Source organism: Rhea pennata, chromosome 13, assembly GCF_028389875.1.
Source record: "Rhea pennata isolate bPtePen1 chromosome 13, bPtePen1.pri, whole genome shotgun sequence".
NCBI classification, from domain to species: Eukaryota; Metazoa; Chordata; class Aves; order Rheiformes; family Rheidae; genus Rhea; species Rhea pennata.
Window position 1 is genome coordinate 3031814 of NC_084675.1, and position 27547 is coordinate 3059360.

Genomic DNA, 27547 nt, shown 5'->3' on the forward strand with positions numbered 1-27547 from the left:
AGTCTCTAGCTTTACAACTCAATACCCATTGGTGCATTTCATCATGCTAAAAAAAAGGGAAGCAGCCTGGGAGCTGCTTCTGGAAAGCTTCAGAGACTGTAATCTCTACACAGTCCCTGACACTGGCAGCCAACTTGTGCCCAGCATGCCTTACTCCTGCCAAGAGCAGGCGCTGAGGATGCACTTGCTCTGTCTCTGCGAGGGTCCTAGACTGGGATGTGAGCAGGTGAAGCCATGGAGGAAGGTGCCTGTTTGCTCCAGGTTTTATCTGGAGCAGCACGCTGAGGAGCGCTCCCACAGCCAGCACTCACCTGCAGCCCCCATCTCCGGCCCCACTAACTGCTCTGTCTCCTCCGCAGATCAACACGCAGATCTCTGCAGCTTGCCACTCAGCGCACGGGCGAATGGTCCATGCAGCTCCGCGGGCAAAGCTGTCCTACAGCCCGTCAGTGCCCGAGGCCGGGGGAACCAGGGAGTGGGCAAGGGGAAGACGGAGGGCCACACACCCCAGCACCGGAAGCAGCACCAAACAGATCAGGTTGGCTCACAGGCAAAAAAAGATCCGTACTGGTAAATCCATGGAATATTTTAATTGCATTCGAACCGCACTGAGAAGCAAAGAAGTTTAGAGAGAGCGCAGCCCCCAGTCTGAGTGCCCTCTGTCCATATTTGCCCAGGGATGTGCCCTCCAGGGTTATCACCCTGAGCTGCTGGTGTACAGTTTTGTCTCTAGAAGGTCCTTCACTAGCGAGAGACACGAGCCGTAAGGCCAGAAGACACAGCAGTTAGGATTGCTTGGGGTTCCTGGAAGTGTTTTGTTTTTTTTTCTTGTGCTGATAAGCATTGCAGGCCTCACCCAGCTCCATGCTCTGCCTTTCTATGCAGCAAGGTCCAACCACCGATGCCGATGTAGCAGGAGAGACAGCTGCTAAGCCCTGTGTGCTTCCTGAGGACCTGCTGGAGACCATCCTCTCAGAGAGGATGCAGGTATGGCAGGTCTCACCTGGTCTGCTGTGTAAGTCGGGGGGTTTGGGATAAAAATGTTCGTGCTATAGAGAGACAAGGCACAAAGAGAAGAGGTCCATATTTGCGGGTGGTGGGAGTCCTGAGCTGCATGCAGGGACCCTTGGGCGAAGGGCCCTGAGTCATGCTGCACAGATGCTCAGAGATGTGCCATAAGTTGGCAGCGTGCAGGGGAAGGTCAGAGCTGGGATATCTGGGACAATGATGGCTGATGTCCTTTGACGTTTGGTTTTGTTTGCTGGCTGAAAGCTGCACACGCACTGTTGTGGACTTTCTGTTCCTTTTTGACCTGATTCACAGCTGAGTGACTGCTACCAGGGAGTGGTGTTTGATGGCCTGGAGACCATCTTTGCACACAACATACATTCTGCTCTCCTCTGCCTGCTCAGAGCTATCAACAATAGGCCTCACATCTATTTTGTGAACCTGTTCCAGGATTATGCTACCATGAAAGCCAAGGAGAAGGACAAAAGAGAGCAAGAAGGTGAGATTCTTCATCTCAGTACCTTTCGAATGTTCTCTTTCAAGCTTTCAACCTTATTCATATGTCTGTCTGGATGTTACCAGCAGAGGTCATAAGAAACTTTTTTTGTAATCCTCCAGCCTTCTGCCTCAGTGTAGCCAGTCTTCAGTGGCTGCTTAAAATACAGCTTCACAGTGTGCAAAATCCTTTAGACCTGAGGCTTAAGACTTATCTTATAGTCTCTAATTTTAAAGCTCGAGCACAAGTGCAAACTATTGTGGCTTAATACCTAGCCACAGGCCATCAGTGCCATGGTGCTGGTCTGGGTGAGTCTACAGAACAAGGTAGAGTCCCATAGTCTCTGGGGCTCTGCACAAGAGCCAGGCAAGGCACAGGGACCTGCTGGCTGGCAGTAGCTTGGGGACTTACCAAACTCTGGGTTCAGTAACCAGAGCAGGGCTATGTGTGGATGATGAGCTGGGGCTGGGCAGGAGTTGTGAATCCTCAGCCCATCCAGAACAGTAAGCTCTGGCTACCTTTCCTAATGATTTTTCTTCTGGCCCATATTGAAGAACGGGAGCAGAAGGAAGCTGCCATGAGGGAGAAGGCCCGCCTCCAGGAGCTGGATGAGGAAGCGTATGATGCCCTCACTGAGGAGCAGAAAAGTCATTTTGATAAAGAGCTGCGACAAGTCCTGCGTGAGAGGAAAAAGAGGTTTGTGACCATTCTGTGGGCGATGTCCCAGTACTCTGCTCCTGTTGCCACACGGAAGCCCCAAGCATAAACCTGCTCCTCTCTTCCCTTCCCTGTGCCATGCAGGATACAGCCAGCCTGCCAGAGATCTTGGGTGGGCTCAGAGGGAGTATGGAGGAAAGGCCAAAAGCCTCTCTCTCAGATGGCACAAGGAAGGTCTGTTCCACCTCACTGCCTCCTGACAGAGGAAGGAGCTTCCTCCAGCGACATGTGAAACACCTTCTCTGTGCTTTAGCCGAGAGCCCTCTGCCTTAGATATTGGCTTCAAAGAGCTGGGCACTGTGCCCACTCACTAGGCCTCACTAAGGGACCTGCTCACTAAGAAGCAGGTTATGCTCAAGGAGAAGGGCTGGATAAACCAAATGTGTATTGGCGCCAGGATAAGTAGATGTTAGTGGTTTGTGAGTTGGTTTAAGACTAGGAATCAAGAGGGGACTTCAGCCAGCAGCGCAGATGGTGAATCAGTCTTTGTCAGTGCACTGGACGTGTTCAGATGGAGCTGCATAACCTTACCAGAGTAGCTGTAAGAGTTACAGCTTATGATAGCAAGCCTGGGACTTGCTGGCCGCAGAGATTTCTCCCTGTCTTTTCTCAGTTTTGGTGTACCCAGCCTCCCTAGGTTGTGGGAAGTCCACTGGGGTGATCTAACAGTTCTACCTGGCTGCACAGTCAATGAATGAAGCTCACAAGCAGCTGGGTTTCAAGTGAGTCCAGATTTCCCAGTGGTGACTCTGAGGGATGTTTTCTGTTTGACTTACTGAAGGGAGATGGAGAGGCTGGCTCGAGAGCTTGAGCAAAAGAAACAGCAGCAGCAGCAGGAGCTAGACCGCCTGAAGGAGGAAGAAGAGCTGAAGAAGAAGGCTAAGCGGTGGAAGAAGGATCTTGGAAAAGAAAAAGACATTGCCTCGGGAAGGAGAAGCCAGTTTGGAGCCAGGCAGGTGGGTGGTTATGTTTACAGAGATGAGTAACAGTCCTTGGGACCTCACCACTGAGTTGCCTTATTCCATGCAAAGCCAGAAACCCGATCCCTTGCAAACAGTCACACACACAGTGCTGGGCCCAGGGACGAGTACCTGACAGTGAGTAAGATATGGGACTGCAGGACAACAGCAGCTGATGTTTGTGCTACTTCCTCACTGGAGGTGTTATCCCCCAGGTTTGTAGAACAACTGCTTTTCTGGGATCATGCTGGCTTTGAGTCATGGCTGCGCTTAATTCCGTGCACTCACCATCAAGCCAAGACCATCAAGTCTTGGCAAGTTCATCTGACTTTTTCACCGCTCCGCATCCAAGTGGCTTACATCTCTCTGGGGCGTGAACTATCTGGGATGTGGGGTTTGTTTCCTGTGGGTCTAGCAGGAGGTACTGCCAGGCCTGAGTATTCATTAGCAACCAGACTTCCCAAAGTGTCAGCCAGCCACAGGGATGCTCAGGACTCCAGAAATGAGCCCAGAGAACTGCCTGGGAATAAGGAGTTATCTGTTTGGTTTGGGAAAGCTCTTCTGGTTTTCAGGTGGGTTGCAGCACTCCGCATCAGTCTGGCTGGCGGAAAGTTTGGTTTCAGCTGAGCTAAACTGGGCTGAGGTCGGAGTCAGGATGTGTTCAGCATATAGTATAGTCCTCACCTGAGGTTCTGGGACACTGCATCAGAGATCACCATCCCACAATGTCTGAGTTAGTGCTTTGAAATGCTAACTTCTTTTTCCTGCTCCTCCTTCCCAGGGTATGAACACTTCCACCAGTAGTCGCTCAGATATCAAGCTGAATGAAGGGGATGACAGGAGAGGGTCTGCAAAGGAGCGCTCAGACTCTGTTTCAGGTGACAAGGAAGATAAGAAAAAGCGGAACAAGACTGGCCTGCTAGATGCCTGCCCGGTGGTGGTGGTGTCGCCCACAGGCCCGGAACAGGACAGAACAGAAAAAGAGGCCATGAATGAAGTTGAGAAGATCTTGGCCCTGAGGTTTAAGCTCTACGAGGCCTCACAAAAGGGCATCATTCATATTTTGTCATTCTGGGACCGAGTTCAGGGTATCCTGCTTTCCCCTTTGGAGCAAGAGGAGGTCCAGCCTGAAGCAGAAGAGCAGCGCCAGCCTTCATCCAGCCGCAGGAGCCGGAAGGACAGAGAGAAGGAGCGCCTGGAGAAAGAACGGTTGGAGAAGGAGCGCCTGGAGAAAGAACGTCTGGAGAAGGAGCGCCTGGAACAACTGAAGGCCCTTGAGGAGTCCAAGTTATGTGGGCAGGAAAAGGAAGGTGCAGAAGGGGAAGGCAAAGACCAGCATGCTGGGGTGCCTTACTTGGAGATCCAGGTGCTGAGCTTGGAAGATGCTAGTTGGAAGAAGATCCTGGAGAGTGGCAAGCTGCCAGGCGTAGAGCAGGTAAAGACCTGAGGGGTTTGGATGCTGAGCTGGCCATGGTCTGGATTCTGATGCGTTATCTTCTGGCAGGTGACAATGGCACAGAGCCTTGTCCAGGCTGATGGCCATCTTCCACAAGGGCTCTGCAGCAGCCACATGATTGAGGCACTTCTTAGCAACCCCCAGAGGGGCAGAAAGAGAGAGGTTCTTGCCCTGTGTGACTGAGAACATGGCATATAAGCAGTCTTCCTGCTTCATCTCTCTGTGTAAAATCATGACCGACTTGGAGAGATGAGGGAACTAACCTAGATGGGACAGAGCCTTAAACTGCTCGGATGAGTAAGAAGTTGTTTATCACCGTCCCAGTCCTTGCTCTTCCGCTTTTTTTCCCCCCACTTCCTCACATGCCTCTTCACTTGCTCTGCATTCCTTCTGCCTTTAGTCGTGCCCAGAGCTCTGTTCCAGCATCCTGCCTGTTTCTCTCCCATGGGCTTTCCTGGTTGAGGAAGCAGTAGAAATGGTCTCAGGGCAGGGCAGGTCATTACAAGGTCTTTAAGGTTGTGTTACTCAGAGTGAGATTTCTCTCTAGGTCCTGCTGGCAGGTCCTGACACTGCTCTGGAGCCTGTCCACCTCACTGGACATCAAAAAGCACTGTACTCCATTAAAAAGTGTCTCCAACAGCTCTGTACTTTGAGAAAGGAGCAGGAGGATGATGATGACTGGCATATTAATGGGGTTTTTTTCCTTATGCTTTAGATCCTGGATAGCCTGGGACTGGGTCCCTCAGGACCTCCCATTCCTCCTCCAGCTTTTTACTCTGTGATCCACTACCCAGAGAAGCGGATGGCCCCGGCAGTGAGTGAAGCCCTCCAGCACTTTGTTTTTGTTGCACCAGAAGCTGCAACTGCAGAAGAAGAAAAGAAGGATACAGAGAGTCTCACAGATGCCCTCATCATGCCTGCAGTGAAGGTAGCAGGACGAGGGCTAGGCTGGAGAGGGGCATGGAGGGGCAGATGAGATGCAGAAGATGAGTAGTGGATGAATGACCATATCCCATTCTTGCCGGGATCCAGGCCAGCATCAGCATGGCCTGATTCTCGTAGAAGTGCTTCATTTTCAGGGAGGACACAGGCCTTGGCATGACCATGTGTAGCTGCTGGCTAGAGGCTTTTGTGGTTACCCAGTTTGAGGGCAGTTATTGCAGCTTCACAGGGACATTGGCTGGGTACCCAACTGCCCAAAATGACCAGCTGAGTTCCCCCATTCCCTGCAGCCTTTTTGTCACCTTCTGCCTGAGAACCACAGCTCTGTTTGAGGCATAGGGCTGTTCTGTAAAAGCAGAAAACGCTCACCTAAACCTGCTCTCAACTTCCCTTTCTAGAACTGCTGTGGTTTAGCTCGGTTTCTCAGAGTCAGCTCACAAAGGTGGGGGGTGGATTGGAAAGGGAACAAAAGCAAAATAACATTCAAGCCACTTCAGGAATAACGAGCAGGAAGCCCATAGCTCTGTGCTGAGTTTCGTGGTCAAGGAGAGGTTTTGGGCAAGGAATGATTTTTCCTAGACAGAATAAAGTCTGATGAGGAAGGACAAAGAACTGGGCAGGAGACAGGAAAGCAGTGTGAAGTAGAGCCTGGTTGTTCACTCTCTCTCCTGTTGGTTAACAAACTTGCACCTTCCTCTCCAGGATAAGGGTATTTCGTGGCAGGTGTCACTTCTCCCTCTCCTTCTTTCTTTTTTATTTATTTTTATTTTTACTTATTTATTTATTCATTTTTACCTCTGTGGTGCTAAGGTGCCAGAGGAGCAGGTCACCCCTACCAGAGGCAGGGCAAGGAAGGAGAAAGTTGAGGGCAGCCGAGAGTCTTCGAGGGACAAGCGCAGCACTGCCCGTGGCAGGAGAGGTCTGCAGGGACCGGCATCAGGAGTACTCACACATCACACGGATGCAGACCAAAGCAGCGTCAGCAGGGACTCGTCCCCGGAGAAAATCATCAGGTGAGCTGTGAGAGCAGAGGGAGGAAATCGTTTCTCTGGGAACCACCTTCGCCAGTCACCCCAGCTTAGAGGGAGCCTCCCCCAGTTCCTCTGCAGTGGGCTGCTCCCACCAGGCCACTCAGATGCTAGGACAGCAGGACAAGCAGATGCATGGCCGGGAGCTGGCACATCTGCAGTCCTTCTCCTCAATAAGGTCTGAAATTTCCTCTTTAAACTGCCAGATTGACCAACTTCCGGTGGATTGTGGCGGCCCATGGGGAGGTTGTCCTGAAGATACATTTCAGCTCGATTGTGCCAGGCCAGTTTGATCAGACGTTTAACTTTGAGATCCTGGGGACAGGCCGACTGTACCAGCTGTTCTGCAGGGGCACATGCGTGTATCCCACCATCTGCCAGGACCCCCGGTAAGGCCTGCCTGCCTACATGGCCTCCCTCACAGACAGGTCTTCCTAAACTCAGAGCCTGGGGTGCACCTTGCAGCTCAGCTACCACCTTCCCCATCATGTTATGTCTCCACTGAGACTATCTGGCCCGTCCATTCCCCGAGGTGGGCCCATCCGGCCTGACACCTTACTCCGGGAAGACCGGAAGCAGCAGTTTGGGCAGCGTGTGCTGCCTGAGCAGCCGAGCATCTCTTTCCACACTTGGAGCTCAGCCAGTATTAAGGCATGAGGTTATGGCCTTCTGACCAGGTTTTTGACCTACAGCATCTCTGTAGCTGCTCGTTCACCATTTTCTCTCCCCAGGCTGGTGTTTCCTCACCGGAGGAAGAGCAAGGCGCGTAATGACATCATCTTCAAGCAATACGTCATGGACACGGGCGTATTCCACTTTGGCCCATTGCTCTGCGGAAAGTCAAGACAGTGGTATGTGCCCCCCAAGCCAATTAGTGAGCAGCCCGGTGTGCGGCCTGCTCAGAGTAAGCTTTGGGGATCAGAAGGGCCTGGGTGGTGGTGGACATGTTTGGGCAGAGGCTGTTCCAGTGGGAAAATTGGGAGTGGCCTCGTGAAGGGACTTGGGAGATGACAGAGAAGGGTCACAGATGTATGGACTTCAGCAAATAGCAGGCGCACATGTCTTAGAGGAGCTGGGAAACAACGGAGCTGATGTTCCCACCTGGTGGGGTGTCTCACGGACCAGAGCACCATGCTGCGACCTGCAAGGTTTGTTTGGGTCCCAACTGCACTTCCAGCCTAATGGTTGAGCCAACTTGTGTCCTCCCTCCATGTCTCACTTCCCTACTTACAAAATGAACTTTGTGGTGCTTTCTTTAAACTATTTTGAGCTCTACTGATAGACTGAAGTAGCAGTTATTCTACTGATGCTGTCATAAACCATTATTTCATCTCTAATATTAGTGAGACTTTATCATTTGGCCTGTCAACGTGTGTGTGTGGCCTGCAGAGGAATGAAAGTGGATTTACATTTCCCAGATCCTTACTACTGGATAAAGTTGTCATTGTAGCTGCTGGCCTATTTCTATTTTTAATTTTGCTCTTTTTTATTATTAGAAGTGAAATTCTTGTCTTCATGGGAGCCCTGGAGAGCTAGTGGTATTTTGACAATCCAAAGAAATGAAATCAAAACCTTTTAAAAACAGAAGAGGATCTCTAGCCAGGCTGATGAATGGTCTTGGGCTTCTGTTTGCTTTTTTAACCATTTAGCTCCAAATACTATTTATACTTTAGAAAAGGGACATTGTTAAATTCAGTATTCCTCCTGGGAATTCATCCTTTTGATTTCTTCCTCTTAAGATTCTGAGAAAACATTTGAAACATAAGGGTTGACTTTTTCTGCTTCAGAAAAGCTACACTATTTTTAAAACCTCTTTTCAAAAGCATTTCTTTATACACTGCAGGAAGGGAAACCAAACGGGGTGAGGGGAAAACCACATGCCTGACTTATTTTTATTTTCCAGTCACCTCTGAATTTATATTTTGCAAAATGCTCCCTTTTTTTTCTCTTTTAAAGTGGCCTGTGTCATGCTTCTGAGATAAAGGCACCTGGTAATGGTGCAGACCTCGAACTAACAGATGAGGATGCAGCACACAGAGACAGCACAACGTACCCCTGAAAGTGCTCCTTTTTTCTAGCCTCTTTGTTAGACCAGGGTCTTCCTCGTGAGCCTATTCAGAGCAGCCTCCTGCTGAGAAGACATGGTGCTTGCCCCAATGTGTGGAGAAAGTAACGGTCGCAGGGTCTCTGCTGCAGCCCTTTCTCCTCTTGTGGGCAGGTACAAGGCGTCTCGCTATCCCAGTAACTGTGAGAAGATAACCATCCTCAACATTACCCCCTTGGAAGCAGAGGTGCATTTCTTTTTGGAGCACGATGCCAACGCAGACACGTTCCTCTTTGAGCCTCCCAGGATGACGCTGAAAGCTAATGAGAAGCAGGTAGGACAGGGCAGAGAAGGCAAGCTGTGCCCGGCAGCTGTTCCTCCCGCTCACTGAATGCATTTCTCTATTTCTTTTTGCGACCCTGGGCCAGGAGCTGACCATTTGGGCCTACCCCACTTCCTCTGGTGTTGTGGAAGACAGCCTTGTCTGCTGCATTAAGGACAACCCTGAGCCGGTGGTCTTCCGCCTGTGCTGCCACGGAGTGCGGCTGGAGCTGGGACTCAACTGCAGACTGCTGAATTTCGACAAGCTGCTTCTGCATAGGTTGGTCATCCCATGGGCCACTGTGCTTGGGGCAAGGGCTGTTGGCAAGCTCCTCTTTAGTTTCTCTTGCTGCCTGTGTGGCTGTCTGGGTTGGAGGCTGCACTGACATCCCTCCTTCTCCAGCTCTTCCCAGTCGCTTGCTAACTGTTCCTCACTGAGGCCTGGATATGCCACAACAGCCACTGGCTCTGTGCCTCTCAGAAACACTCCAGGATCGGCATCCTCATCCACACCAGAGCCACGCATGCTCCAGTGCTCACATCAGTTTGCTCCAGCTAGATGAGCTGGAGAAATCTTTCATTTATGTGCTGTGACAGGATCTGAGCCACCCTGTCCCACAGCTACTTCAGAGTCACCCTGTTTCCCAGGGGAATCGGAGAGCCAGAGTTGAAACAGCAGACAAGATGCAACACGGCAACAGTCCAGTTGCTCTGCCTTATTTCCCTTCTGTTGGACACAATTTTAATGCCACACTCTTCCCCCAGGACGTATCTCCCAGGCTTGTGATATGGAAATAGAAGGCACTTAAGTACTGTGAGGCTGCATGATTCGTACATGTGATAGAGCTGCCCGTAAGCCACTTTCAAAATGACCCTCAAAGAACCGGTGTTGAGCATCTTCCTGTCTCTGCAGGAAGGACAGCAAGACACTGGTCCTGCAAAATAGCACCCCGCTGCCTGCAGTGTGGAGGCTTAGTGGGGTGGAGAGCCTTGGTGAGGACTTCTCCGTATCGCAAGACCATGGCACCATTGGCCCTTATACGAAGTTCAGCCTGCAGCTACATTTCAGGGCCTCGAAGGCTCTCAGTGTTAAGAAGACCATCCGACTAGAGGTGAGGCGGAGCACACCTTCCCTGGCAAAGCAGGGCAGAGTGATCAGCCCTGCTCCCCCACCTTTTGTTAGGGATGGAGACTCTGTACTTGAAGGGTCCCCTGCAAACAGGGTAAAGGGATGGGCCTTCAGTGAGATTCCTTTCTACCTGCATCATTTGGGGGGGGTAGACTGTTAGTGGGAGGGAACTCTTGCTGAAGGTTTGTTTTTGGGAAACGAAGTGACTACAAGAGTGCCCTTATAGCTGAGCTTCATTAGGTGAGTATACAGTGGAGGCAGGAGGAGACAGACGTACGTGCCAGATACAACAGTGCTACCTCCTTGACTTCCACTGCCTCAAACTGTGTTTGCCAGAATATGCTGTTCGTTGCTTAGCATCCACCACCCCAGACAACCAGGTGCTGATTGCGTGTGGCTCAAATCCTGATCACGAGGCTGCATCCTGAGCCGCCTTCTACCGCAGTAAACAGGGCCGCTGTGCACGGCTGAGTGCTGTGTCTTGGTTGTCTAGGCTTCAGCACACTCCCAGGCACCCTGCTAGATAACGGGCCAGCATGTTCAAGAGTTAACAGAAGCTGGGAACTGTACTCAGCAGGCTGTATGGGTGACTACACACAGTTCTGGAATGGAGGGGGAAGAGAGTATAGCCATATATATGCTATTTGCCTGTAAAGCTAGAACACTGATTCTGGCCTGTTCATTTATTGGCATAGACTTGGGTCTCCACATCAGACTGTCCCCAGCCATCTCTCTACCCAGGATCAAGCTCAGTCTCCCTTGGTTGGGTCAACTGTTTGGTTATAACAGCCATCCAGGAATGAATCCCAGTCTCTAAGCCAGGAAGGTCCAAGTCGTTGCTCAGAGAAGAAGGCTGATTATCAATGCCACCTGTTCTGGGACAGTTCACGCTTTTTGTGGTTGTGTTCACATCACTTTGCCCCCCAGGGTCTTCTCAACAGCAAATTTTCCTTGCTGTGGGGATGACGAGTTGGGCTGGTTGGGTTTCGTACTGCAGCAGAGTCCCTCTGGGTCAACTTGAGGGATCTCCAGCGTGGGGAGGCTTGGGAGTCTCCAAACACTCACCAAGCATTGGAGACGCAGGGGACGCAGCTGGCAGGGACAAGGACTCTCATGCCTTCTTCTGAAAGATTTGGGGAGTATGATCTAATCAGTGTTTGTTTCTCCCTGCCTCAGGTTTCAGATGCAGAAAATGTCCTGGGAATTGTTCAGATTGAAAACATCCAAATCCTTGCGGAGGCCTATGATGTTGCTCTGAACATCACCTTTCCTAAAGGTCAGTGGGTGCCCCAAAACAAAGTAATCCAAATCCAAAGTAATCCTTGGCAGGCGTGTGACTGAAACGGGGATGCAACCGTGGCAGTAAAGCACTCGTCTGGCCAACTGCGTGGAGTGGGAGCACTGTGCACGACGTAACGTACTTGCAAGCTGCCTATTTAGACGGTGATTTATTCTGTAAAAATAAGGCCACGCTGATCGATTTGGGTACCTTGAAACGACAGCGATGTGCGCAAGCTGTTGGCAACTCCTGAAGGCTCAGCACTGTACATAGTTGTTCAATCTGTGCTTGGAAGCAAAGACAGGGAAACCGAGCTCCTTAGCTGCTATGCGCTGCAGGTATTCTCTGTGTAAGAGAAGGGGCAGGAAATAGCTAGCGACAATTTTCAGGAAGAGACACTTGCTGAGAAGGGCTTTGTGCTACTTAAGAACTTCAAATATGTATCTTGTCACTGGGTTTATTCTACAGCAACTCAAATATTCACCCTTTCTTACCTCTCTGGGATTTTTGCAGTTGCAGATAGTAATCTGGATTTTGGGATCCTTAAAGTCATGGATGAAGCAAAGATAACGCTGAATCTAAAAAATAAAGGGAAGTATGAGATTGCATACAGGTAAGTTACTGTTTCAACTTCGGGGTCTGTAAATGTGTGGTGCCACCATCTGCCCAGGCTTACATTACCCTTGTTCTCATGGCTTGAACCTTTTCGCATGCTGGCTAGCTCACGGTCAGGGTAAATGTAAAATGTGGCCTCTCCAATCTCAAATGTTAACAGAGAATCCAGCAAGATGCCAGGAATCTTCACTGTCCAGAAGGAACCAGAAGCAGAGATGCTGAAATTTAAGTCCCCCTCTGCTTTGGTTTCCTTACTTTGAGGGTCTGTTTATTTGTCTTTATGATATTGTTTGAAGGGGAAAATGGAAAAAAATCTGTATCCAAGTGAGCTTACAGCACTCTTCATAGTCAGCAGTCCCTGTCAAAGTCTGTGAGCTTGATTCCAGTCTGGGAATTCCCCAAGCACAGCTGGACTATATATCTATTTTCTAATGTTCTTTGGTGGTCCCAGACTGCGCTACTGGCACTTTTCAGAGAAGAGGTCTTCGTTCCTTCCCTTTCTCCCCAGTTTCACACTAGAAGCTGTGGATACCAACATACCAGACTTGACCTCGCACTTCACTATCCAGCCGCAGAAGGGTGTGCTGACTGCATCGGAGCGCCCTGCACAGGTCCAGATGGTCTTCCACCCCAAGAGGGAGATGAAAATTGAGGACAAACCTATCCTGCAATGCCAGGTGAGGTACCTGAGCCAGGCTGGTGCACCTCGGTTATAAGCAGGACATGTGTCTTGTGGAAGGAAGGGTTTAGCTGGGAATCTAGTGTCACCTCTCTCTCACACACACACACATACACACGCTCTCATACATACAGCAGAGACATTTAGGAAATATTTGTGATGGTTCCTAAGTGGAGCTGAAAAGCTGACCCTGGAGCAGGTGTTTGAACAACTGCATTTAAATACGGAGGGTGCGCTGAAGGGCGCCTGGGGGCGAGCTTAGCAGACGAGTGTAGGGGCTTTGCTCTGTTTACCAACCCCTCCTCTGGTTGCAGCTGATTGAGCCCAATGTCTCTGAAGGAGGAGAGACCATCGCCGTCATCCCAGTGAGGGTGTCGGCAAACGCTCTGTTCACCAAGTACAGCATTTACCCTGCCTCGTTCATCAACTTTGGAGCCATAATGAGTGGCACTAAGAAAAGCTGCACCTTCACGCTGGAGAACAAAGGCATCCTCGATTTTAAATTCGTCATCTGCAAAACAATCCGGGATGTGCCTGTCTTGCCAAGGAAAGGGTAAGAGAAGACCTGCACCACCCTTTCCGCCCAAAGAGGCGTAACAACGTGGCTGGTGTGCAGCAGTATGTGGTAGGCCATCAGGACACCTGCGTTCTTGTCCATTTGTGTTACTGACTTGTGAACAGGGGGCAGAAAAAGGAAAGTCCTGCCCTGTGCCTCAGTATCCCCATGTATAGGACAAAGTTAATGATACGCCTAGTCTATCCATAACCTATAGCAGTAGATGCTGCAGGCAGCCCTCCTGGAGCCATCAGGAATGTGTATTCAAGAAGGTGTTCCTTGGGCCAGCTTTTGGCCTTGGAGAACGGTGGGGAGAGCCCAGCATGACAGGTATTTCTGCTTTCTCCTCTCAGTGCCTCTCCTGTGAAATACACCCACTCCCACGAGAGTGAAAACTTGAGCAAAATCCCTCCCTCTCTCAGGCAAAGCAAGCAAACCGACTCTCTGCAAAAGGACGTGAACCCCGTTACGCAGGTAGGTGGCTCCAGCTCCCCAACGCACGCTGCTGCAGCTGGTGTGGGAGGACTCTGCTGTGCCCAGGCTGGGGGCTTATCACCACAGGGTCCATGTGGGCCAGGCAGCGGCAGCTGGAGGTGCCGAGACCAGGGCTAAAGCTGCGCTCTCCCATCCACAGGCAGAGACAAAAGCTGTACTGCTCTGTCTCACAGACAAATCCACGCTTTGTCTCAGACCTGGCGCAGGGCCAAAAGAGGGAGCCAGGTCCCATGTTTGTTTGGTTGATGCCAGGCAAAATAGGTCCACGAGCACAACAGACTCGGAACATCCCTGTCCCTGTTCACGGTCTGTTGATATGCTGTTGCTCTCTCCCTGCTTTTTTCTCTCTCCTTCTGCTCCCCACTCTCCCTGTCTTTTTTCACATTGAGTTAGTTGTTTCTGCTTTGCTGTTTTATCTTTGGAAGGAGAAGGATCCCGGGTGTCTTACCCATGCTTTACACCTGAACCCCCTCTTCTGCGCTGCTCAGGAAAAGCCAGTGCCTCCCCTCGGCTTGTCCACATCATGCTGGGGCTGCCCCTGGGCCTTGGAGTGATCTCTCCCTGTCCTGGGACTGGGGGCATGGACTCGGCTGGGGGCTGAGGAGTGGTGTACTCCCTGCTAGGGGTGCTCAAGGGGACGCCATCAGACATCAGCCTCCCTTGGGACTCTTTCTGCAGGCTCGCATCACTTTGGGCATATTCACAGTGTACCCTGGCTTTGGGTCCATCCCTCCTGGGGGCCAGCAGGCGATCACAGTGGATTGCTACGCAGATTCACTGGGGATGTGTGAAGAGTACCTGTCCATCGATATCAGCGACAGAGATCCCAAGGACAATCCCCTTGGCATCCCTTATACCCTGGCTGCCGAATCCTGCCTCCCAGGTACATCCGTACACCCTGTCTGTAGGTTCTCATGGCCAGACCTGCTGCTGATCAGCACCCATACTCACTTCTGGGACACAGAAGACACCCTGACTCTAAAGTCCCATCTTAAAATCTTCAAGGGCTCCAGTTCTCTTCTACTCAACCAGTGTCTTTCAAAGTGGGGGTGCAGTTGCTGTGGGAAGAGGCAAGGAGGGATATGTGGAAGGGTGAAAGGAAAGCAATACCCGTGAAGACTGAGGGAGACTGGCTCCATCCCCACAGTCAGCTCCCTCCTCCAGAGTGGGTGCTGTGCAGAAAGGGCTTGTCAGACCTTTTGTGAGGCCAACAGAGCCCAGATAAATTCAGCAGGAAGGCTTTTCCATCTCAACCCAATCCATCTCTTGTCTGCTCGCAGCATTCGTGGTTGACGACATAGGGTCCATCTTTGAGGAGCATCGTATCTGCAGCAACATCAACCTTTGCCACATCCTGCAGACTGTGCAAGACAAGGGTGTGTTTGTCATGGATGAGAACATGTTCATCTTCACCAATGTTCTGGTTGGGCACCAGGCCACAGCTCGCTTTAAGATCTGCAATGTGGACAAAATACCCTGCGATGTGGTCCTTTCCATCAAACCAGCCTCCAGTAAGGTAAGAATGGGAGGCCAAGATGACTGTTGTTCTTTCGAGTCCTCATGGTAGCCTGCCTTGTTCTCCAGATTCATTGCTTCATCTTGCCCAGTCTAGTCCAGCTCAGAACAAGAGTACATCATTCCCTTACTGCTCTTCAGGGCAGACTTCTGCTTGGGACAAGCCTGTGTTTTGGCACCTCTCAGTCTCCTGTCCAGTAGGTATGCAAAGTGGCAGAGAAGCTGTCATCTCTCATCAAGAAGAGGAGAAGCAAGCCAGAAAACTTATGTAGGGGAGTGATGAAGGAATTGTCCTTCTTTCCCATGGGCTCAGAGAGAGAAGAGGAGCTACCACCTCCCACAGTGGGAGCAATGTCAGCAGCAACCCCTAATCTGTCTCCCCTGCTGTCAAATGCTGTGATGGGGTTAAGCCAAGAGTCCGCCTGAGTCCAGGGGCCAATTTGGCTACCATCCCTCAGGCACAACAACTTCTATTGCCAGATGGTGCAGACAGAACTGTAGGGGAGAGCAGCAACCTCAGAGCAGCGGCTGGGTTGAATTCGGTGCATCTCAAGCAAGGTTTTGGCTCACCCCTCTGTGTTTGCAGGGGGAGTTCAGAACCGCTCTGCAAATATCTCTTGGAGCTAGCACACTGAGAGAGGGGGCACTTCTTGTGCTCACCTGCCAGGGCTCAAAGCAGGCCATTTTGTGAGACTCTTTGGTCTTTTCCCTCTCTTTAGAAGCCAATTCTAGACTATTTGCAGAGTTTTCTCTACAGCCCGTACTTCCCCTGTATGCTGGAATGGCTGGTGACATTCCCAGGGCTCACAGCAAGCAGTTGCAGTCCTGGACTTCATGGCAGCTCCCTGTCCAAGGACAGCACCACTTTGAGGTCACTCCCTGAGACAAAATGAGCATGTCTTGGGAGCAGGAAAAAGGATGCTGTCCTGGGGCACTTTCCTGTGATGCAAATATGGGTAAGACTGCATCATATTGAAGGGTGTTTCCTCCTAACTCTGCTTTGTGGGCTCCCCCAAGCTTAGCACCCATGCTGGCGACGTTTTTGAGGTGGATCCTGTTCGGATGTGTGTGCCCAGTCACTCCCACGCCTTTGCTACAGTGACCTTCACTCCACAGACCATGCAGAACTACCAGTGCACTTTTGAGGCTTGCCTTGATGTCCTGGCAAGGTAATTCATGCCGTGAAATCCTGGGATGACCTTCTTGATAGCTCACTCTCTTCTGGGAGGATGTAGACCTGTCATAATACAGGAAGCAGTAACTACTAGATATAGCATAGCAGAAGAATATGAGTCATAGTTTAGCCTGTGCAAGTAACTACGAAGACAGCTTAACATTAGGTAGCCAATCAGAAGTTAATGAATCAGAAAAAAAAAGGAGTTGTGAAACAGCTGAGTTGGGGCTTTCCAAGGGCAAAGGGTTAGATGAAGCTGCTTCTGTGTCAAAGGCCAGTATACATTATTTCCACCTTGTTTATGTTAAGATGAGAAGATCATATTTGATAGTCTTGGGTATAGACTTGGGTCAGTCCTCTGTCCTGGAACCTCTGTTTGTGCGGTGGCCCTAACAAGCTCTTCCCAAACTCGTAAATCACTGAATTTAGATAAGGTGAGTCTAAGGGAAATTTCAACTGAAGTGAAATGATTTTAACTGCTACTTTGAAAGGCCTGGTCTCTTCAAAGCAGATTAGGGTCATTCACAAAAGTTTAACTAATTTGACTGGGAGGGGAAGGGAGAGGGGGAGCTGTGTAGTGGGGTGCAGGAACGTGTGCTATTGCGCCAGCCAGGGAAAACGCAGTGGAAGCAGTTTCTTCCTTGCCTGCCAAGTGGAAAAGGGGTTAACACCAGCTATAACAATTTCTTTTCTGCCCCTCCTGCAGCCCTGCAGCATTTAAACCACAAAGCCTGACATTCACTATCAGTGGAGATGGGAATCTGCCTCGGGTGACCATCCTGCGCCCGGTCCTTCACAACAAGAGAGGGAACCCTCTGCTGCTCTTTAAAAAGCTGCTGCTAGGTCATTCAGAGAAACTCCCTCTGATCCTTCATAACAGTGGCATCATACCTGTCCAGGTGAGGACCTGCCAGGGGAATGCTTCATCTGATCTGGGAGCAAGTCCTTGTCCAGCACAGGAAAGGCTGTGGAAAACGTGGTAGAGCTGCACAGATGTGTCGCTACACTATGTGTGCAATCGCGTTTTGGTTCCCCTGTGGGTATGTGTTACGTCATAGTTGCATCACGTTTTATTTGATCACATTTTACTACCTTTTAATTGAATTCTGGCATCGTTTAATTGCATTCTATTCATTCTTTTTAATGCTTTCTGTCCCATTTGGTTATATTTTAATTACATTCTGTTCCATTGCCTTTGAACATATTTTTTAATGTCTGATTTTATATAAATTTTATGCTAAGAGTTTCTGTTGAAATGAAGAAGTGTGTTGGGTTCCCCAGTGGACCAGCAGCCAGTATGTGTGTCCCATATGCACACCAGTACGTTCATGCTGTGTGTTCCCTTTTCTCAGGTGATGATGGATCTGTTGGATGAAGAGGGAGTTTTCTTCCTGAAAGCCAGGCCCACCACACACTGCATCTACCAGGCTCCAGCTACACAAGAGAGCTCTGCCGGAGAAGGTAAATGCATGAAATGTGCCTAGGTGCCACAGATGTGTGTTTCAGTTTGGCCAGACCTGGGCAGGAGCAACCATATGTTAGTTTTATGGTGTCCTCTCTGGAGCTGTCTGCACCCTGGATTTCCATGTGGACTTCTTGCATTGCAGGGAGTTGTGTTGCTCCAGGGTTTCTTCCTAGTGAGTTGTAGGGAGTTTTTCTGTTCTTTTGGACACCATAGGGTGAGTTGTGGGAAAGCCTCGGGAGACTATAACCACTTGAATGGACTATCTGGGTTCATCACTACGTGGGGGATGTTGCCAGCCTGAATGGAGGCCGCCATTGAGCCCCTCGCTAGCTGAAAACATTGTTTGGCTTAACTTTACGTATGGCAGGAGCTGGCTGGAGGCAGCCTGAGTAAGACTGTAGGGTTAACCTGAAGTTAAAACATAGTCCTGTGAATATAGAAGGAGAGTCCAGAGTCATTGCTGGGAGAACCTGGGTTTAGAGACAGTTGGGCTTCAACATATTTTCCATCTATACCCCATGGGAATATTTCTTCTGTGTGGCTGTATCGCTTGTCCCTGACTTCCGTTGCTCTGCAGGGAGGAAGCCTCATGCCACTTCCCTGGTCCTGCATAATGGGGAATCAGCAGAGTTCGATGTGCTTTTCAAACCCAATCTGATCCAACATGTGGAGGGGAAGATACGCCTGTCCATAGTGGATAACCCTTATGAGGAGACCAACGTTTTGCTGGTGGGTGAAGGCTACCAGGATGACTTCACGCTAGATAACATCCATGGACTAGTTGCAGACAACAATGAGGAGAACACAGAGGCGAATCTGGAGGAAGACGTAATTGAGGGTAAGAGAGGAGACACTGTCAAGATGGATGGAGCAAGGAAGAGGAAAATACATGTTTGTTTGCCCTGTGCCAGTGCAGGTGTGGTCCAGCATCAGTGGATAGATCCTGCAGAGTAGCCACACTTCCGAGAAAACAGGGCAGAAGATCCTTTGTCAAGGGAAAAGCATGTAGGCTAGCAAAGAACGGTCACAGATATCGGCATTCAACTGAGTATCTCTGAAAGGGATACAGGAAGTCTGTCAGCCCATAGTATCCTAGGGAGATGAAGACCGTATGTGAAAATGCATGTTCTATACATAACCGGGGCTGTGTTGTCACCCACCTGACTCTGGCAGTCCATGAGTGAGCCTGCTATGCGTGGAGATACAGTGCATGCTGTAACGCATGTCCCTCTGCATAGAGACAGCCACATGTTTAAGGATGTGTCAGTGTGTACCTCTGTGAAGGACAGAGGGAGGATGAAGAACTGCATCTTCCAGAGGGAGGAAGGCTTGGGGCTAGGAAAGGAATGAGATGTGCACGAGTCTGTACGTGTGAGGGGCACAGACAGACATCGCTGCACTCTGAGATCCCTTGCTTTCATTCTTAACAGCTGCCAGAGTGGATCACATCCAGTTTGGAGGTTGTCACATTGGGACACCCTACCAGGCGACCTTCACAATCACCAATCACAGCAACGTGGAGGCGATGCGGTTCGAGTGGCTGGCAAGCACCCCATTTCACTTCTCCCCCCAGGTTAGTGTGGAGAGCTCTGCCTTTTCCCACTGCCCAAACACTGCCAGGCTGGTTCCCTGGAGCTAGCACGTAGGGGTGAGGGCCTGTTTCAATGCCACACGTGAGAGCACTCTCTGGCTTTGCCAGGCTCAGAGCTTTGTAGGGACAGGGCTGCCAATCCCACAGAAAATACTCCTCGTTATGGGAGACAGAGTCATTTGTTTGTACATTTCTCCACTGAACCCTGGTTACTGCAGATATTCTTCAAAACCCACCTGGATGCGATCCTGTCCAACATGCTGTAGGTGACCCTGCTTGAGCAGGGGGGGGGTCGGACTAGATGATCTGCAGAGGTCCCTTTCAACGTCAGCCATTCTGTGATACTTCCTTAGTCCAGTCCCTACATATGCTTTCTCCTATTGGTTCAGGGGATATTTTGGGGAGCAAAGACCAGCTTTGTCCAGACTGTTAATAAATATAGATGATGGAGGTTCTGAATTTACCTTAGATAAATACATAGCAAAATGCAAAATTTCTGGCAAAGTTGCTCGTTGTATCAGTCCATCTGCTGCCAGTCATGTCCTTGCCAGTGATTCCAGTTTGGTCTTGGCTCTCTGGTCCTCTGTAGGTGGGACACCTCCATGCTGGCTGTGCTAAGGACATCACAGTGACCTTGAAATCAGATGTCGCAGTCACCTTCAAAATGCACCCTGTGAAGTGTAAGGTGGCTAAGATCACCTTCCAGCTGCCAGCAGACCAGGTTCCCGACTGGGATGACCGCTTGCACACTGTCAAGTGGGTAGATGCCACGAGGGGCCAGCCAACCAAGTGGCCTGTCAAGAAGAAGGTAAGAAGCAAGATAGCAAACGCTTATGGTAGGTTACAAGAAAAGAGCTGCCCATGGCAGCCAGCCACCTTCTCTGCTGGCTAAGCAGGTCTTGTTTCCTCCTGAAATTTAATCCATCAGTGAGTTTAACCAGCAGTGCATTTTCAGGGAGAGTTGGATACATGATGACCTGACATACATCAAGAGGCAAAGTCTTTCTACAAGAAATGCTTCAGTCAGGCAGCTCAGTCCTAGTTTAAAGGCCTGATGGATCTAGGGGAGAGGTGGGGACAGGAAAAAGATCAGATACTCTCCAAGACTGAAGCACAGGGACTGACACCTGGTCACAGGTGTATTCCCAGTCATCATCATGGTTCATACTTCCCCATAGATTTGGTCAAGACGGAGGAATGAATGCTGTGGAGGAATGGTCAGATTTTGTCTTCCTTCCAGGGAAATAAATGGCACCAGTCCTTCCTACCTTCCTGTACCTGACCCAACTGATGTCTTGCCCAGTCTGGCTCTACTCAGTGGCTCTTCTGTGTTCTGTTTGGAGGTGATTGAGACAGACCCAGAGCCAGCTCACACTGTCCTGGAAGGGAGCAGCCGCGAGGTGGAGCTTTGCCTCAGTGCTGTCATTGATTATGCTGAGTTCAAGCTGGATATGGAAATGATTCAGTTCAAGGAGACCATGCTCTTCCAGACAAGGACTTTCACGTGAGTAACGGAGGCCAGGCACGACCAACGAGTGGGAACTGCCTTTGTCCCAGGAGACTGTTAATGCAGCCAGTGTTTGCTCCCCTAGAGCTGCACTGCACTTTCCAGTGGCCACTGCTCTTCCCTCTACCCACACTTCTGTGCCAGCAGGTGATTCACACTGACGTGGTCGTTGCTGAGCCATTTAATAAACTCCTGACTTCCAACAGGCTGATTAGCCTTGGACCAGGTGTTGCTGCCTGCTAGGTCTGAGGTCTCAGCTTCCACACACAACCTGAAGCAAAACAGGGGCCTGTAGATCTCTTCCATGTGGACTGGAATCCCTTCTAGGACTTCATCTCTAGTCTCACCTGCTGTTCTTCCCTTTAAACAAATCATTTATCATTTTTCCCTCTCCAAGTCCCAGATGGGTGCTGGGGTGCACAAGGCACACAAAGCCAAGCACGCCCTAGATGTGTCAGGAGGGGTCCAATTCTGCCAGCCTCTTTCTCTGAGAACAACAACGTTTTTGCCCTCATTGCACGTTTCCTGAGTTTATCTGCCTGAGGAGAGGTTTGCAGTAAAAATAATGTTAAATTGAGGGGGGAATAAGCCCTATGGCAGCATGTCTGGACCCTCCTTCTTAGCTTCGAAACATGTAAATACTTTGTCTCCAGGCAGCCCAGGGCAGCAATTTGGACACAGTACCGCTGTTTATGCTGAGGAGTACGTCCTTTCCCAAAGGAGAAGGAGCTCACCTTACACTGCTGTTTCTCTACTTGCTTAGCATTTATAGGGGATTTTTCTTTTCTTCTTTTATTCTCCTTCTGCTCTGTTGTTTTGCAGTTTCCACCTGTCCAATACAGGGAATGTGGCCCTAGAATACACCTGGATGGCAGATGTGGAGGATAAAAAAGCAGTCAGCTATAGTGGAGAACTGCTCCTTACCAGTCCTGAAGGTAAGACACCGTCTCTGTGTGCTACCTGAGGTAGCCTGGGATTTCAGTCAGCTGCTGAGAACTCAGGGAAAAGACCAGACACTTCACACCAGAGTGAGAATTGCCTCTTCTCAGTTATCCAGGCCTCTAGCATCATCATCATCATCTAAACTGCAGTTGAAGACTTTCTCCTTGTCCCTCTCTCCCTTTTAGGCAGTTGTTTGCTCACTCTGATGCTTGCACTCTGCACAGGAGCAGAACCAGTCTGAGCTCAAACTTAGCTCAGGGCAGAGCCATGTGGTAGATCAAGACCTGAAAGAGACCATCAGGGCATCTGTCTGGGAAGTCTCAGAGACCAGGAAAATCAAGACAGAGAGCCACGATGTTGTAATGAGTTACTATGCATCAGCTGGCTTGCAGTCACTGTCTGCATGCAGTTCCTCGGTCCAGTGCAAATGCAAAGTCACTGCCTAAAATTAACCTTCCTGAATCAAGCACAGCAGTGCTTGCTAGAGGCTGAGACCTCGCTTACAGGCAGCTACCAGAGTTCAGTAGCTGGGGAGTGACTCACTAAACTCGCAGTAGTGTGGTTATGTCTGAGCACATGGAGCAGGGTGGTTTCCTGAAGAGAGACATGGCTGTGTCTCTAAGACATCTTAGCAGAAATAGGTATGAGGAGGTCTGTCATGCCTTGCGCTTCCTGGCACAGGCATCTTGACATCCTTCTTGACCTGCTGGGTCAAGAAGGAAGAGCCCAGCCCAGCCCTGAGCTCCCTCCCCAGTGGGTTCTTGTGTTGGCCTGTCCCTGGCAGAAGGCACGTGTATACTGAAGCTGGAGCATTTGGCTGCATTGTTTGCTGTCTGGTTGTCAGTTAGAAGGGTCTGATAAAGAGAAAGGAAGAAGAGGGTGTGAAGGACAGAGCAGTGCTTTTCCATGAGCCCTTTTCTCCACCATGCACAACAACCTAAATTCAGTTCTATAAGCAATAGAGAACCAGGACTTAGCACTGTCCCTAAGCGCTGAGGCTGGCTGTACCGGGACATGAAACAGTACCCAGGAATTTTCCTGGATGCTCCTCTGTGCTGTTAGTTGGCACAGTTTTGACCCAAGCCAATTGATACTCCCCCAGCAGTTTCTGGACATGGTTTGGGAGTTAACGCTGGTCAGGAACCATTCCCTGAGAGAAGTTTGCTTCTAGCCACCCAGTTCTGGAGATGGAGAGAGTTTTAGTAGACTGCAGCCAGCTGCTTCAACCCTGAGCTCATTTAATTTACTAACATAGACAGACCTTCTTGGCCCTTATCCAAGCGTCTCGCACAGAGAGTCCTCGCTTTTCCATCTATCCCTAAGACTTTCTAGGATTAGGATTTAGTAAGCAGTGAGAGAGGAGAAGCAGAAAGTGAACTGACAGCTCTCGCCATTCTTCTGGGGAAATCCTGCTGAAAGCTTTTGGTTTCTTTGCCAATGGCTTTAGGCCAGGTGCATCCCAGCTTTCCTTCCCTTCCTCTGAAGCAGGAGGGAAAGGTGTTGAGAATAGAGTTTCCTTCTTGAAAGATGTCCCACTAACTTGTTCCTCACCACAGGGGATTTCCACTCCTCCACTTATGAGGCCCCTGTGAAACTCCAGGCCAGCTGCTGTTCCAGCCAGTTGGGCTGCACTCTGGAGCATGTCTCCTCCTCTCCATGCTCCTCTCCGAGTACCATCAACGTCACTCCGCAATTTGCTGTAGAGCCCTGCAATGGCACTATCCCTGCTGGTCAGGAGCAGGTCTTCCAGATGAAATTCTCTCCAGTGGATGTGGGGGAGTTTCAGAGCTGCATGCTCTGCAGGTAAGAAATATCCAGGCCTAGTCACTTTTTGACTCACAGTGCTTGTGGACAGTCATGATATTGCCCGTGATTGGGGTGGGTGGGAATGCAGACCTGGAAAGAGCCAGCAGAAACAACCAACACACAGGAGCGAAGAGAGAGGATCATCTGGTTTGGTAGAAGCTGGTACAGAGACACTGGGAAAAGACATTTTATGAAATATTAACCTCCTCTGGGGGATTCTTACCAAGCCTTTTTCTGGGGGATGGAAAGTAACTCTTGACTCTCTTCTGTGCCATATCAATGGAGTGCTGTGACTAGCATCATCTTTGGACAGCTTTGGGGAATCCATCCAGCCCAACAAGGGTTAGATCTTTGGACACTGGCTTTTGGAGAAGTGTACAAGGTTGCCCAGAGGTCACAAAATCTGGATTGAGAGATCCAGGAAGGTTGTCAAGGGGTCAGCTAGTCCCTAGGTGTTCCTCCTTATCTGACCAGCACAGTCTCCTTGTCTACACAGAAACCTACATGCTGCTTTTAGTCTCTAGATACATAACAATCTGTTTCTGCCATTTCACCTCTGTTGCCTGTGTGGCAGAGAATGTGCTTGTTTGGTTTGTTGATCAATGTTTTTATGAGAGAGAATGCAATGCTGCCTGCTTTATAAGGAAACACATAAGCAGCTGGCTGTCTGGAAGTGTTAGCCTGGCTAATACCGATCTCTTTCTTCCTAGTATTCCTAACCTGAAGCCAAATCAGAAGGGCCCAGAAGTGGTTGTGAGGGGAAAGAGCCTGCTGCCACATTGCCACTTTGAATTGGAAGACTCTGACTACATCACTGCAAACAGACGCAACCCAGACTTGCGGGGACCTAAGGGGACAACATTAGATCGTAACACAAGAGTGATTGAGTTTTCAGCAGTTGGAGTGTGTAGCAGGAACAGCAGGTAGGTACCAACATGATTTCTCCTGTCAGTGGTTGCCTGGTCAAACCCCTTAATTAGAGACCTCTCTAGCCCCTCTTCCAGGCCCCACAATATGTCTGTACCTTGCCTGTAATCTATTGACACTTGCCCACCAGCCTGTTTTGGGGCTGGAACAAGCTGGTCAGTAAAGACTAACTGGCCACTTCTGCTCTCTGTCTCTTCCTTCAAAAAGAGCAGTTTGCAGTGTTTCCTGCTAGGCATGGGTCAGTCTGAGAGGACCCATATCCCCAGCTTTGTTGCCAGTACATCCTTTGTCCCTTGGAAAGTGTTCTTGGGGCGTTCTTGATCCTTCGAGATACCAGTCAGGCAGTGTCGGTGAAAGCTGCAACCATAACAGCAAACGCCATCTCCCAAAAGAGTCTCTTCAGTCTTCATTTTACTGCATTCACTTGATCTTACTGTTTTTAGATGAAAGAGTTCAACTACACCCTACTTAATTCCTTTTTTGGTAGCTACCACCTGTATCCAGCCAGGAGACAAACAGGGCCCGCAAGAAGCAGATGAAACATCCATGTTCCCAGTGTTGTCTGCCCATACACAACAACCCTGTCCAGATTGTGTCCAGCACTGGCAGTGCCTGATGTCTGCTGCAGGATAGTCATTAACATCTCAGTCCCACCTTAGAAGACATTTCTGCTTTGTGTATCCAGGGCCTTCCTGCTTATGAACCCAACTAGTTCCACATATTCCTTCCAGTGGACTTGCCAAGACCCCGAAGCACCAAGAGAACAGCCGGCTTTCTCCTGCCTCACAGAGAAAGGTCAGATCCAGCCAGAGAAGAAAGCAGAGGTGGGTGCAAAAAATGAAGAAGGTGGGTCTGGTTCACGTGTGTGCCAATCTGATACCAACTGTGTCTACACTTCCTGAGGCATCCCAGGGCTTACTTTAGCCAAGGTCCTGAAGAAAGCTTTGACACAGAGTAATGACTTGGCAGAATACAAAACCTCTTCTCTTGCTGTGCCTCATGTCTGATGTGTTTGGGCTGTAAGTGGCACAAGGGCAGGGGATCCTGGTGAAGTCAGAATTGCTCTCAGAGCTGGCAGCACATGGGCAATATAAGGTGGAGCTTTTCCTGGGTTTCTGTATGGTATTGCCCCCTCTCCTTACCCCTGCCATGGGCAGCAACTGTTCTTCATTTGCCTCTTTCTCCCCCAGATCAAGTTTGAATTCATCCCTCAGCACCTGGACATCACAGAATCCTTCTGGGTTTTTACAATCCCTGAGCAGAGTGTTTCAATCCCGTTCCTGCTGGTGGGCAATGCCACTGACCCACTAGTGTCTCTGGACAGATCCCACCTGAACTTCCGCTCGCTTTTAGTCGGTGAGTACTACAGTGGGAGCCTTGCAGGGTACATACTGCTCCAGGGCCCCAGCAGTCCTGTTATTCTGGCAGGCACCAAAGAGGAAGCTGGAAGAGGAAACAAGCTCTTGTGAGCAGATCAGTCACCACCCAGGTGTATGAGGGAGAGGAGGGGAAGGGAGGAAGGTGGGTGGGTGGGGCTGTTTCCAGGAGAAGTGTTGGGGAGAGGGCAGGGAATCCTGGTGAGGTCAGAAGTGCATGTGCCTGGGAGCCTCAGCCTGGCAGAGCCCCCACTTCGCTTCTCTGGTGTCCAAAGCATGTGAGGAGGGGATCTCAGAAATGGGGTCTGCCTTCTCCTGGAAGTGATATCCTTGAAGATTGTTGTCTTTCCTCTGCCACCAAACACCTTCACTTGAAGAATATCATAACACACCAGCCCTGTGGGATGCTGACTGGCTATGCAGTGTCTTCCTTCTTGTAGGGGCAGAACTATGTTGGGGGTAGGCCTTTTGAGGACAATTTCTTTGAATTATCTTTTAAAACATCTCAGATTTTACTGTTTGCTTATCCAGTGGTGGCTGGTGGGTGCTCAGGGAAAGCAGGGGGAGTTGGATTTCAGCTCAGAGTGCACAGCCAGAGGTGATGGAGCTACTCCCAGCAGGCAGGCCACCATCACAGGTGGTGTGTCCACATCATGAATGTGCCATTCTGTGGGCAATGCTCTTCAGTGCAAATTGCCCGCTGGGCTCAGCTGGCAGGCAGGAGCATATTGTGCAATGGTGGCCTGGTTGCCAGAAAAACTAAAGGTTTCAGCTATTGCTCTGTCTTTATCCCAGGGCATGAGATGTACCAGACAATCTACATGATCAACAGCGAGAAAGAGGCTTTCAGCTTTGCTTTCAGAGAAAATTCTCTCTTCCCAGAGGGATGCAATGCCTACCTGAAAGTAGAGCCCCTGGAAGGCTCCATCGCACCCCTTTCAAGGTATCGGGGCTCACAGGCACCGCTGTTGGCTCACAGCCAGATTCCCAAGTGCCAAACATTGCACTGGCGATTTTGCTTTTGTGGGTCTCCCCCCTGCAGTCACCAGGGGACTCGCAGCAATAGCAGACGTGTGCCTTGTTTAATTCCTTCCCAAAAGGGGGACACAGTTAGACTGCTACTGTCTCTGTAAAATGGCTGTGTATGGGTAATCCAGTCTTCTAGGCCCCCTTCCTGGAGAAATTCAGGGTTGGATCTTCAGATTCTGATGACAAAATCTGTCCTTTGTTTTTGTGTTAGAACCCTGTGATCCCCTGAGCCAGCAGCCCTAAGTGTGCAAGCTGTCCTCTCTTTCCTGTGTTCCTGTTGGTGACAGGGGCCATCACACATGTTCTATGCAAAGACATGGAGAGCAGCAAGGCATGCAAGCAGCACTGCAGGGAGCATTTAAGCCCATGAGTAAGGAAAGCAACCAGTTTACAAGGCTTTTATCACTAGCTGTGTTTTGCAGGATCAGCTGTCAGCAAATTCATGCTCTTTTCTTGTAAACTGGAGCTATGACATGTGATAAAATATGGTT

The 27547-nt window shown here is 50.0% G+C and overlaps 1 protein-coding gene across 1 annotated transcript in view; it reads left to right on the forward strand.

The window, feature by feature from the left end:
- Positions 1 to 27547, forward strand: part of HYDIN (HYDIN axonemal central pair apparatus protein) — a 164826-nt gene that overhangs the window by 125380 nt on the left and 11899 nt on the right. Inside the window, exons 40-72 of the mRNA XM_062586846.1 lie at positions 360 to 538; positions 886 to 987; positions 1324 to 1507; positions 2059 to 2200; positions 3003 to 3177; positions 3962 to 4615; positions 5352 to 5564; positions 6389 to 6591; positions 6813 to 6995; positions 7338 to 7457; positions 8825 to 8984; positions 9079 to 9251; positions 9885 to 10083; positions 11277 to 11376; positions 11893 to 11992; positions 12503 to 12671; positions 12988 to 13226; positions 13583 to 13703; positions 14403 to 14607; positions 15005 to 15240; positions 16257 to 16408; positions 17120 to 17312; positions 17766 to 17874; positions 18456 to 18716; positions 19309 to 19451; positions 20059 to 20277; positions 20813 to 20973; positions 21799 to 21911; positions 23475 to 23721; positions 24435 to 24647; positions 25337 to 25475; positions 25842 to 26007; positions 26823 to 26970. Of these exons, the coding sequence (XP_062442830.1) occupies positions 360 to 538; positions 886 to 987; positions 1324 to 1507; positions 2059 to 2200; positions 3003 to 3177; positions 3962 to 4615; positions 5352 to 5564; positions 6389 to 6591; positions 6813 to 6995; positions 7338 to 7457; positions 8825 to 8984; positions 9079 to 9251; positions 9885 to 10083; positions 11277 to 11376; positions 11893 to 11992; positions 12503 to 12671; positions 12988 to 13226; positions 13583 to 13703; positions 14403 to 14607; positions 15005 to 15240; positions 16257 to 16408; positions 17120 to 17312; positions 17766 to 17874; positions 18456 to 18716; positions 19309 to 19451; positions 20059 to 20277; positions 20813 to 20973; positions 21799 to 21911; positions 23475 to 23721; positions 24435 to 24647; positions 25337 to 25475; positions 25842 to 26007; positions 26823 to 26970 (6121 nt within the window). The remainder of the gene's footprint in view (positions 1 to 359; positions 539 to 885; positions 988 to 1323; positions 1508 to 2058; positions 2201 to 3002; positions 3178 to 3961; positions 4616 to 5351; positions 5565 to 6388; positions 6592 to 6812; positions 6996 to 7337; positions 7458 to 8824; positions 8985 to 9078; positions 9252 to 9884; positions 10084 to 11276; positions 11377 to 11892; positions 11993 to 12502; positions 12672 to 12987; positions 13227 to 13582; positions 13704 to 14402; positions 14608 to 15004; positions 15241 to 16256; positions 16409 to 17119; positions 17313 to 17765; positions 17875 to 18455; positions 18717 to 19308; positions 19452 to 20058; positions 20278 to 20812; positions 20974 to 21798; positions 21912 to 23474; positions 23722 to 24434; positions 24648 to 25336; positions 25476 to 25841; positions 26008 to 26822; positions 26971 to 27547) is intronic.